This window comes from Amblyraja radiata, chromosome 34 (assembly GCF_010909765.2).
Source record: "Amblyraja radiata isolate CabotCenter1 chromosome 34, sAmbRad1.1.pri, whole genome shotgun sequence".
Taxonomy (NCBI): Eukaryota; Metazoa; Chordata; class Chondrichthyes; order Rajiformes; family Rajidae; genus Amblyraja; species Amblyraja radiata.
In genome coordinates, this window is record NC_045989.1 from 6,050,745 (window position 1) to 6,062,658 (window position 11,914).

Below are 11,914 nucleotides of genomic sequence, written 5' to 3' on the forward strand. Positions count from 1 at the left end.
CACCATCAGAGTGAGGAACAGCTTCTTCCACTCTATTATCAGGCTTCTGAATGGTCCTTCCATAGCTAGCGTACTGTCCGATTCACCCCGTACCAAAGACATTGGACTTTGCCTTACAGGGGCGCCGCACGATGGCTGCCTCGCCAACGGTCTGTCTTAGTCTTTTCCTTGTGTTTTTAGTTTGTTGTAAAATGTATGTTTTAGTTTATCTTTAGTTTTGTATTATGTGGGTGGTAGGGGGGTGGTGGGGGTAACTTTTCTTATCTCTTTCCTCGTCGGAGATGCGACTTATTACTTGACGTATATCCGTCCGCACTGCGGCCTAACATCGTGGAGCTGGCGGCCTCTTGCTGGGACTTTCGGAGCTCCAAAACCGTGGAGCCTGCGGACTTTAACGTCCCGGAGTGGGCGATCCCTTTGCCAGGGGTCGGCCTTTGGTGCTCCAACTTGCGGGAGCTGCGGACTTTAACATCGTGGAGCTCGCTGTCCCTGGTGAGGGACCGATTTCGGATACTCCAAGCCGCCGGAGTTCGACCGCCCCGATGCGGGAGCTTAGACCACCCCGACGAGGGAGCTCGATCGCCGGCTGCGGATGGTTTGGCTCCCCCGACCGCGGGAGGGAAAAATATAAGACTTTATTGCCTTCCATCACAGTGGGGAATGTGGGGAAGCTGCTGTGGTGGATGTTTATGTCAATTCTTATGTAGTTGTGTGTCTTGTTGCATTTTTGTTATGACTGTATGGCAAATCAAATTCCTCATACGTTGCAAAACATACTTGACTAATAAATGACGATTATTATTATTATGATTACGAACCGATGCGCTACAATTCTATATTCTGAACTCTGTATCTTCCCCTTTGCTCTACCTATTGTTCTTGAGTTTGAATAGACTATATTTATGTATGGTTTATCTGATCTGATTGTATAGCACGCAAAACAAGAAGCTTTTCACTGTACCTCGATACACATGACAGTAGTAAACCTGAACGTTAAAATGGCCGCTGGCCACAGGAATTTTAGTTTGCGCAGTATTTGATGGAAAGGGGTTTGGAAAGTGGGGGGTTTACCTGACGGTCTGATCTGAGAGCCACCCTGCGTCACACTGGTTGTATCCTCGCTTGTAGGCTGCCTGGAGTTGCTCGGGAGAGGCAATAAAGGCATTATTTTCCAGACAGGCAATCTGCGCCTCGGTGAAGTTGAGGGAGTACCTGCTCGAAATAGCACGGTAATGGAAAACAACCCCTGTTATGGAACAAAGAGACAGGCATCGTCAACACACCGAATGCTGAGTTTCATTGTCTGTGTAACTCGTTGTCACCTACCGCACAGCCAACAATGGACCCTTGTGGGCTCCACCTTTCCTTGATCATCATTACTTTCTTGCATATCTCTCATTCATTTGTTCTATATATCTCTATATCACCATCTATATCTCTTGTTTTCTTTCCCTTGACTCTTAGACTGAAGAAGGGTCCCGACCCAAAACGTCACCTATCCTTGTTCTCCAGAGATGTTGCCTGACCCGCTGAGTTACTCCAGATTGTTGAGTCTGGAAATACTCAGCGGGTCAGGCAGCATTTGTGATGAATGAAACACAGAGAAAATTTCACATTGATGACCTTGTATCGGAGCTAGAAATGTTGACAGTTTCCCTCCCCACAGATGCTACCTAACCTGCTCGATGTTCAATAGAGGGTCAAGAGTATTTAATTGTCATAAGAACCAACATCAGAACAATGACATTTTTACTCGCAACAGCTTAACAGGCCTGCAAACACAGTTTAATATATAATAAACAAAATCTGTGTCACTGTGCTGCCCCAATGGAGAATGAGATCTGAATACAATATCTGTACATGGACCACAGATGGTAAAATCAGATTAAAACACATAGAATGTATTAGAACAAAAAATGACTGAATTTGAGTCAATCACTATGTTTAAAAGAAAGGCAATACATAAGAGAGGTTGGAGAAAGGGCAGAAAAATATAATTAACATTGTATGTTTCAAGGATAACAAAATAATTTGGTATAGTTCATTTAGTTTAGAGATACTGCGCAGAAACAAGCCCTTCCCCCCACCGAGTCCGTGCCGACCAGCGATCTCCACGCATTAACACTACCCTACACACACAAGGGCCAATCTACATTTATACCAAGCTAATTAACCTACAGACATGGAGGTCTTTGGAGTGTGGGAGGAAATCAAAGCTCTCGGAGAAAACCCACGTGGTCACGGGGAGAACGTACAAACTCTGTGCAGACAGAACCCCTGGTCAGGATCGAACCCAGGTCTCTGGCGCTATAAGGAAACAACTCTACCACTGCGCCACCCTGCCACCACCGCACTTAAACAAAGTCACAGTGAATGGTTTGAACTCACCAGTTGGAGCCATTGGGCTGATGGGACACAGAGTCACGCTCTGGTCCAATTCGTCCGTAATTGGGGTTTCCACGGCAGGTGGAGCTGCTGTCAGGACATCAGGCCGCGTTGCCAGGACATCGGGAGCCGCCGTTGCCTTGGGAACAAGCTCTTCAATGGTGGCGGGGGTGTGAGGTGGAACCTCAGTGACGCCCAGTCCCGCTGTGGCTGTCAGGTCTTCGATGGCCACAGAGACGGCGACCACACTCACGGACACCTCTGGGCTGGAAATCTCTTCGGTGGCGTTGACTAGTTCTTCTGGTAGGCCTGAAACGTTGAGTAGGACCATTCCCTCGGTAACGACTTCTTCAGGGGCTGGAGATATGGTCACCTCGGCAAATGGCAGAGATATTGGAGTGAAAGGGCTAAGTGTGAAAACATCTCCCCTTACTTCTTTCTGTTCAGTAGTCTTCGTGAAGAACACCTCCACCTTATCAGGTATGGTTTGGATGGTAAAGGCACTTCCTTCATCAGTAAATGCCCCCTCCGGCTCTGTAGCTGGGTAGACGAGTGGAGTATCCGTGAATGTTTCAACACCAAACTTGCCTGTTGAGAAATAACAGTGTGTGGACGAGATTATAAATGGGGAGAACATTACAAATGGGGGAAGTTGCACACACAAAATGGAGGAACAGCACCTCACTTGGGCACCTTACAACCCAGCGGTATGAATATTGATTTCTCTAATTTTAAGTAACCATTGCATTCCCTCTCTCTCCTCCCCTCCACCACCTTAGTCATCCTGCCAAGTTCCACTGGTCGCATCCATATATCCCTTTGCCATCGCCTCCCCACATGCAACAATGGACCATTGTGGACTCCACCTTTCCGTGGTCATCAGTGCTGGCTCTGGTTTTCATACCTCTAGTTTCCCGCTTCCCCTGACTCTCAGTCTGAAGAAGAGTCTTGACCTGAAACGGCACCCATTCCTTTTCTCCATAGATGCTACCTGCCCTGCTGAGTTACTCCAGCAGTTAGTGTCTATCTTCGGTGTAAACCAGCATCTGCAGTTCCTTCCTGCACAGAATACTCCATTGATATTTATCTCTGGAACTGTTGCGCTATAATGCTGAGAACTATATTCTGTACTCTGCATCTTACTCTTCATTCTCCCTATTGTACTTGAATTGGAGTGATTGCATTTATGTGTAGTATTATCTGATTTGATGGGACAGCATCCAAAACAAAGCTTTCCACTGTACCTCGGTACACGTGACAATAATAAATGTAAACTTAAAGCCAAACCTCAGGGAAGATGCACTAACATCATAGGAAGCATAGACTAACATCAAATTTAATTCTCCATCAATCAGTGGCTGATCAGAGGACAACATGACTTGCTCCATGGACTGTTAAATCTTCCATTGAGGTAGGAACCCAGGCTTAAACTGAGTGTACTTTTAGTTTAATTTACAGAAACAGCGCGGAAACAGGCTCTTGGGTCCACCGAGTCTGCGCTGACCAGCGATCCTCGCACATTAACACTACCCTACACACTTTAGGGACATTTACAATTTTACCGAAGCCAATTAACCTATAAATCTGTACGTCTTTGGAGTGCGGGAGGAAGCTGGAGATTCCGGAGAAAACCTACAGAATTCATGGGGAGAACGTACAAACTCTGTACAGACAGCACCGGTAGTCAGGATCGAACCTGGGTCCCTGGCGCTGTAAGGCAGCAACTCTACCGCTGCGCCACCGTGCCACTGTACTTGTATATTTCCAATGCTTTTGGACTCATTGTGATGGGAATGGTTTTGGAGGGGATTATAATAGAGAATGTACACGGGACCAAACGTGATGGTTGCAACTTGTGTGGAGCTGTGGGCAGCATTGGGACCTCTTGGCTCCATTGGTGCCTGCCTTCACTTTTTGCTGGTGGTTGGTGCTTGGGCTGTGGTGGTCATTACAAAACCCTTGGTTGAGTAAGCATCAGGCCTGACCCATTCATCAGTCACCAAGTTGTTCCGCAGGTCGCTGTTACATGCATCTTCTTCAAAACACATATCGACTGCCCTGTACAAAATACGTGAATTACTTTATCTACAGCTTTATTACGTGTTGGGTTCAAAAATTCCTTGCTCCTAACTAAGTTTTGGAGAATCATGGAATCGATACCATTACTCCCATTAAATTACTTCTCGCATCAAACCGATGTCAATTCTTTGTAAAAACGATCCTGTTCAGTTAGCACGTACCCTCGTGTTCTGCAGTTACTTTTCTTTCATGGACTTAGTGATAGAGTCATCCAGCATGGAAACAGGCCCTTCAGCCCAAGTTGCCCATGCCAGCCCAGATGCCCCATCTACACTAGTCCCACTTTCATTTGGTCCATATCCCTCTAAACCTCTCCTATCCATGAACCTGTCCAAATATCATTTAAATCAAATTATTATCCAATTCCTTTTTGAAAAAAAAGGGACAATTTACATTTATAGCAAGCCAATGAACCTACAATCCTCTGAGTCTTTGGAGTGTGGGAGGAAACCGAAGATCTCGGAGAAAACCCATGCAGGTCACGGGGAGGATGTACAAAGTCCATACAGACATCACCCATAGTCGGGATCGAACCCGGGTCCCTGGCGCTGTAAGGCAGCAATTCTACTGCCGTTGAATGTTGGGGATGTCCCACAGTCTCACTATTAACATCCCATGATACAGACAAAGACGTATAATATGCCGATAACTCCCCCCATTACACAGATGCTGCCCGACCAGTATTTTCTGTTTTCACTGGCACTCTCGTTGGCTTACCACTGAAGCAGTAGGCATCATGACGATCGCTGGGATCAGGGTAGCCAGTTTGGTTGGTGAATCGGTAGACAGTCCTGACTCCTAAAAGGTTGCCACCGCAGTTGAGTCTTCGGTTTGATATTGGGTATCTAACACTGCCGTCCGCGAGCCAGCCAGTATTGCACTGATCCATGCCACCCTTCCATGCCAAGTATAGCTGCCCCGTGGTGGCTAACTGGGCACCTTTATCAAAGCACGCTTCCATTGCCTCCTTGAAAGCATATCTTTCAGTGGTGGTTATGTAGAAGACTTTGCCTGGAAACAGAAAGACAAAATATCGATCAGTTCATAAGTTCATGTTCATAAGTGGTAGGAGCAGAATTATGCCATTCGCCCCATCAAGCCTACTCTGCCATTCAATCATGGCTGATCTATCTCTCCTTCCTAACCCCATTCTCACCACAACCCCTGAATCTATCTATCTCTTCCTTAAAAATATCCATTGACTTGGCCTCCACAGCCTTCTGTGGCAGTAAATTCTACGGATTCACCACCCTCTGACTAAAGAATTTCTCCTCATCGCCTTCCTAAAGGAATGTCCTTTAATTCTGATGTTGTGACCTCTGGTCCTAGACACTCCCACTAGTGGAAACATCCTCTCCACACCCACTCTATCCAGGCCTTTCACTATTCGGTAAGTTTCAATGAGGTGTCCCCTCATCCTTCTAAAATCCAGCGAGTACAGGCCCCGTTTAGTCATATCAATTCATTTAAAATTGCAAAACATTATTAGTACAGTACTACAATCGTTAACCCGGAAAAATATAAGGACCTAGTTACTGGAAAGTTACTAATAAGTAAGTGTATGGCACCCACATTCATAAGGGCATGAGATGGTTCAGTAGTTCACATAGATAGAGGAGAAGGGATGGGGGAGTAGGGTTAGTGGGGAGCCAGGGTCAGAGACTGGCCACAATGATAAATAAGTAGAAGCAAAGGGGCAAGGTTTGCCTTGAGATGATGGTTTTGGGAGAGGCTGGGTAGTGGTCAGTGAAGGGTGCATTCAAGCAAGAAACAATGGTTATCTTCATTGCTTCTTACGGCAGCCTTACTCTGAGTAGACCTTACATGGTTAGATGTGACACCTAACAGGTTAAGGGATGCGAACATGATTCAAGATACATCTGTGTGGAAGGAGAATGCATACAGTCAATTATCACTTTTATATGGAAGTTGAAGTCTTTTTCTGAGTTTTTTAGTGTCACTTAGTCACAGAGTCAAGGAGCATGCAAACAGGTCCTTCGGCCCAACTTGCCCATGCCGACCAAGGTGCCCCATCTACACTAGTCATAAGGTCAGAAGGTCATAAGTCATAAGTGATAGGAGCAGAATTAGGCTGTTTGGCTCTTCAAGTCTTCTTCGCCAGTCAATCATGGCTGATCTACCTCTCCCTCCTAACCGCATTCTCCTGCCTTCTCCCCATAAACTCTGACATCTGTACTAATCAAAAATCTACCTATCTCTGCCTTAAAAATACCCACTGACTTGGCCTCCACAGCCTTCTGTGGCAAAGAATTCCCCAGATTCGCCACCCTCCCATTTCCCTGCATTTGGCCCATATCCTTCTTTCCTATTCATCATTTATGCCTCCAGGTTACAGCTTGGATTCCCTTGAAACCTTTACTATCCGTGAACCTCTCCAAATGTCTATCAAATATTGGTATATAACCTGTCTCAGCTACCTTCTCTGGCAGCTCATTCCACATACCCAGCACCCGCTATGTGGAACGGCATTCAGTGGAATTTCATGGACCGGGCAGTGCCACCATGTTTAAGTGGAGAAGGCACTTGTCCACAATGAAGTGCAGTATCTTAATTTTATCTTCGGATTTGGATTTAAGATGTCCACAATCTTCCAGTGGGTACAGTCAAAGATCTGTATGACAGGTTTTTAAAACTGACATTAAGAATTATTTATTTCCTTTGAGGGAGGTTGACATGGTGTAATTCATTGTCAGATAGATCGGCAGGAAAAGTTTAGAGGGAATGCAAGAAAATGGGATAAATTTAGATGGGGCATCTTGGTCAGAATGGACTTTGGACTGAGGACCTGTTTCAATGCTAATATGGCTCCGTGACTCTATGAGGTAACTAGCCCCATAAGAATTATCCAGGCCATATGCTGAGATGACAACAAGTACGTATTAGTTCCGTTTAGTTTATTGTCACGTGCACTGAGGTACAGTGAAAAGCTTTTGTTGCGTGCTAACCAGCCAGCAGAAAGACAATGCATGATTACAATCGAGCCATTCACAGTGTGGAGATACATGATAAGGGAATAACGTTTAGTGCAAGGTAAAGCCAGTAATGTCCGATCAAAGATAGCTTGAGGATCACCAATGAGGTAGATAGTAGTTCAGGACTGCTCTCTGGTTGTGGTAGGATGGTTCAGTTGCCTGATAGGAGCAATGTTATGTAACTTGGAGATGAAATGCGATGAAGGAGTTTGTTCTTCTCATCTCATGTACTAGTTCTACACTCTGTAGCCACCAGTAGACCACCGCCACCACCCAGAGCAAATTCTGTCTCCGCGACACACGGATTAAGGGATCTCTTTCGATCTGTTTGTTGGCCGGACCATGTCACGATCACCATTAACCACATCAGTTCCCAGGGCCTGATACGCTCCTTCGATCTTCCCATTCTCCCCAAGAATCAAGGTTTCCAAACTGTGACCCCTTGTTCGATTTCACCCAGTGCTCTCTCCTGCCCTGTATTCTGTATTGAGGATAGACACAAAATGCTGGAGTAAAGCCCCTGTCCCACTTAGGAGACCTAAACAGCAAGCCAAGGTTTCCATGAGGTCACCGGAGGTTTTGGTCACTCTCCCTAATGGTCGAAAGTGGTTTCCGCGTGGTCGAGGCTTCATCTAGGTTGCTGCTATTTTTTCATCATGATTAAAACTGGCCTCGACTAAAAATAGGTTGCCTTTTTAAATTATTTTTTTTAATGATTTTTTAGTCGCATGTCTAGTCGAAGCCGGTTTTCTCAATAGTGAGGAAGGTTTTCAACATGTGCGTCGGAGGTGGTAGGAGGTTGCAGGTCACCTCAACCTTGAATTTTTTTTGGGTGACTGGCAGGGTCACCAGATGTTGCTGTTTAGGTCTCCTAAGTGGGACAGGGGAATTACACTCAGCGGGTCAGGCAGCAACCAGCAAGTTGTGTCTATCTTCGATGGAAACCAGCATCTGCAGTGCCTTTCTATGCATCTCCCCTGTAACGAGGATATGAGTCTGGATTTCATCAGGGAACAGCACAGTTCTTACCTTGTAAGTCTTTAGCAAAGCAATAAACGTCATAGGTTTCATTGGTGTCTCTGATGCCGTAGGATCTGACTCCTGGGTACTCGTCCAAGTTACCGTAGCATCCCTCGCGCGGATCATGAATTGGATACCTGGGAAAAGCATTGCAGAAACATGTCTCAGGGATACTGTTACCACTGTCTGTTTATTCTCTGTAAATATTGGAGCTCGCTGTAAAAGGTTGAACAAGGACAAGCAGGAACTAACAGTCTGCGGCCAGACCAATGTCCCCGTACCTCAAATTTTGGATTAAGTTCACGATTTGGACGGGAATCAGCAGCCAGTTGACCACCACCGCCCAGGGTAAATGCTGGCTCGCTCAAACACGCATTTGGGGGATCCCCCTCGATCGTGATTCAGTCGGGCCGACCCAATGCCACCTCACACAGGAGATACACACAAAAAAGCTGGAGTAACTCAACGGGTCAGAGAGTGTCTCTGGAGGAAAGTATGTTGTCTGTCCCGCTGAGTTGCTCCAGCTTTTTGTGTCCATCTTCGGTTTAAACCAGTGTCTGCAGTTCCTCCCAAAACACCACCTCACACAGAGCACTTGTGCCACATCAGTCCAGTGTGGGGTACAATTAAGGTTGGGAAAGGGGGAAGTACAACGGGATCTGGGAGTCCTTGTACATCAGTCTATGAAAGTAAGCATGCAGGTACAGCAGGCAGTGAAGAAAGCAAATGGCATGTTGGCCTTTATAACAAGAGGAATCAAATAGAGGAGCAAAGAGGTCCTTCTGCAGTTGTACAGAGCCCTAGTGTGACCACACCTGGAGTATTGTGTGCAGATTTGGTCCCCTCATTTGAGGAAGGACATTCTTGCTATTGAGGGAGTACAGCGTAGATTTACAAGGTTAATTCCTGGGATGGCTGGACTGTCATATGCTGAGAGAATGGAGCAGCTGGGCTTGTACACTCTGGAGTTTAGAAGGATGAGAGGGTATCTCATTGAAGCATATAAGATTGTTAAGGGTTTGGACACGCTAGAGGCAGGAAACATGTTCCCGATGTTGGGGGAGTCCAGAACCAGGGGCCACAGTTCAAGAAAAGGGAGTAAGCCATTTAGAACGGAGACAAGGAAAACTTTTTCTCACAGAGAGTGGTGAGTCTGTGGAATTCTCTGTCCCAGAGGGCGGTGGAGGCCAGTTCTCTGGATACTTTCAAGTGAGAGCTAGATAGGGCTCTTAAAAATAGTGGAGTCAGGGGATATGGGGAGAAGGCAGGAACGGGGTACTGATTGGGGATGATCAGCCATGATCACATTGAATGGGGGTGCTGGCTCGAAGGGCCGAATGGCCTACTCCTGCATCTATTGTCTATTGCCTATTGTCTTTCTGATTGGAGGCTTGTGCATTGAATGGTTTTGTGAAGTATTGCTCCTTGATGTCCCCCATTCCGCAAAGGATAGACTTGGAGGAGTGTGTGGCAGACACTGCCCGGACCATCACAGGTACTGAACACCACAACGTTAGTGGACACTACCTCTAAAAGGCAGCCAGTGTCATTAAAGACCCAGACCACACTGGCCACACTCCCACTTCACTCCTACCATCGGGAAGAAGGTAAAAGAGTCAGAAAACTACGACCACCAGGTTCAAGATTAGCTTCTTCCCAGCGACCATCAGGCTCTTGAACACTACACAACACTAACCTCAACGATGATCTACGGACAGTCTTTGGTTGCACGAAGGACTTTGTCTTTCACATTACTATTGGGAATATTAAATTTTGAATTTCTGTTTATTATACATTATCTATGAGTATTGAGTTTACAAGCCTGTTATGTTGCCACAAGTCGGAATTTAATTGTTGTGTTGTCGGTACATGGTGGCACGGTGGCGCAGCGGGAGACTTGTGGCCTTACAGCGCTTGCAGCACCAGAGACCCGGGTTCCATCCCAACTACGGGTGCTGTCTGTACGGAGTTTGTATGTTCTCCCCCTGACCTGCGTGGGTTTTTCTCCGAGATCTTCGGTTTCCTCCCACGCTCCCAAGACGTGCAGGTTTGTAGGTTAATTGGCTTGGTGTAAGTGTAAACTGTCCCTAGTGTGTGTAGGGTAGTGTGATTGTGTGCGGTGATCGCTAGACGGCGCGGACTCGGTGGGTCGAAGGGCCTGGTTTCCGCGCTGTATCTCTAAACTAAACTTAAAACACTTCATTCCAGTCATTGTCACTGAGAGAAGTCCAGTGTCCAGTGTCTCTTCAGAGTTTCCTGCAAGTGGTTTTATAGACATATGATGATTAAACACTCGTGAGTCTTGAGGTTAGTGGGACAAAAGATGGAATTGGTCCAGACCTTACAGTTTGGTCAGCCATCCATCCTGCATCACATTGATCATAGCCATCATCGTAAGCTGCTTGCAGTTGGTCTGGGGTGGCGATGGTGGCAGTGTTGTCAACACAAGCCTGCTGGGCTTTGTAGAAGTTGAGGGTGTACCTGCTGGAGATGGCACGGTAATGGAAAATGATGCCTGGAATCAGAGCAGAAAAGACACGTCACAAACACCTTCTGGAGTTAAACCAATGCATTAATAAAAGGCTGCCTGCTGTTTATCTGAAGCGTGTGGCTCTCACTGTCCATTGTGCCTCATGTTGGGCCTGTCCCACTTATGCGATTTTTGGGGCGATTACAGGCGACTGCCACAATATTTGAAACATTTTCGGCGACATTGGCAACAGTTTTTGCTGCCGTAGGTTGTTGTTGGTTGCCGTAGGTTGTTGTTGGTTGCCGTAGGTTGTTGTTGGTTGCCGTAGGTTGTTGTTGGTTGCCGTAGGTTGTCGCCAGGTGTCGGAGGTGAATTCCATTAAATCTAGTCCCTGGCGGTCGCTAAAGAGTCGCCTTAAAAAGCCCTGTCCCACGGTACGAGTTCATTCCAAGAGCTCTCCCGAGTTTGCCCTGATTCAAACTCGGAGATTTACGGTAATGGCCACTCGTCGGTACTCGGGGCTCTCGTGGACATTTTTCAACATGTTGAAAAATCTTCACGAGTATTCCCGTGCTTACCCGCCATTAGCGAGTCTTCCCGAGTACCTGCCATTAGTGTTACGAGCCGCTAAGAGACATCCCCGAGCTCCGATGTACCCGCTACGTTCATTCTCCGTGCTCACCATGAATTTGATTATTTTAAAACTTGGGAGAGGTCTTGGAATGAACTCATACCGTGGGACAGGGCTTTAAGTGGGACAGGCCCTTAAGTATGCTTGTCAAATAGACCTGCAATTGATGCTAAATGATAATACCACAGACTAATTATAAACATTAAAACACAGTCGGATTAAATATAACATTTGTAATATTAGATTGTATGCCTTGTTGTCAACTTCCCCTCTGCTAACAATGAACCATTCTACATAAACTCCTCACATCGTGGGACAGGCCCTTAACAATAAAGA

The 11,914-nt window shown here is 46.4% G+C and overlaps 1 protein-coding gene across 4 annotated transcripts in view; it reads right to left on the reverse strand.

Annotated features, from left to right (window-relative positions):
• The window catches only part of acan (aggrecan), a 100,057-nt gene that overhangs the window by 46,184 nt on the left and 41,959 nt on the right, over positions 1-11,914 (reverse strand). For all 4 annotated transcript variants that reach the window (XM_033050486.1, XM_033050484.1, XM_033050483.1 and 1 more), the window contains exons 4-8: positions 10,818-10,992; positions 8,487-8,614; positions 5,182-5,475; positions 2,389-2,973; positions 1,072-1,246 (exon numbers count right to left, since the gene is read on the reverse strand). In XM_033050486.1, coding sequence (XP_032906377.1) covers positions 1,072-1,246; positions 2,389-2,973; positions 5,182-5,475; positions 8,487-8,614; positions 10,818-10,992 — 1,357 coding nt within the window. The remainder of the gene's footprint in view (positions 1-1,071; positions 1,247-2,388; positions 2,974-5,181; positions 5,476-8,486; positions 8,615-10,817; positions 10,993-11,914) is intronic.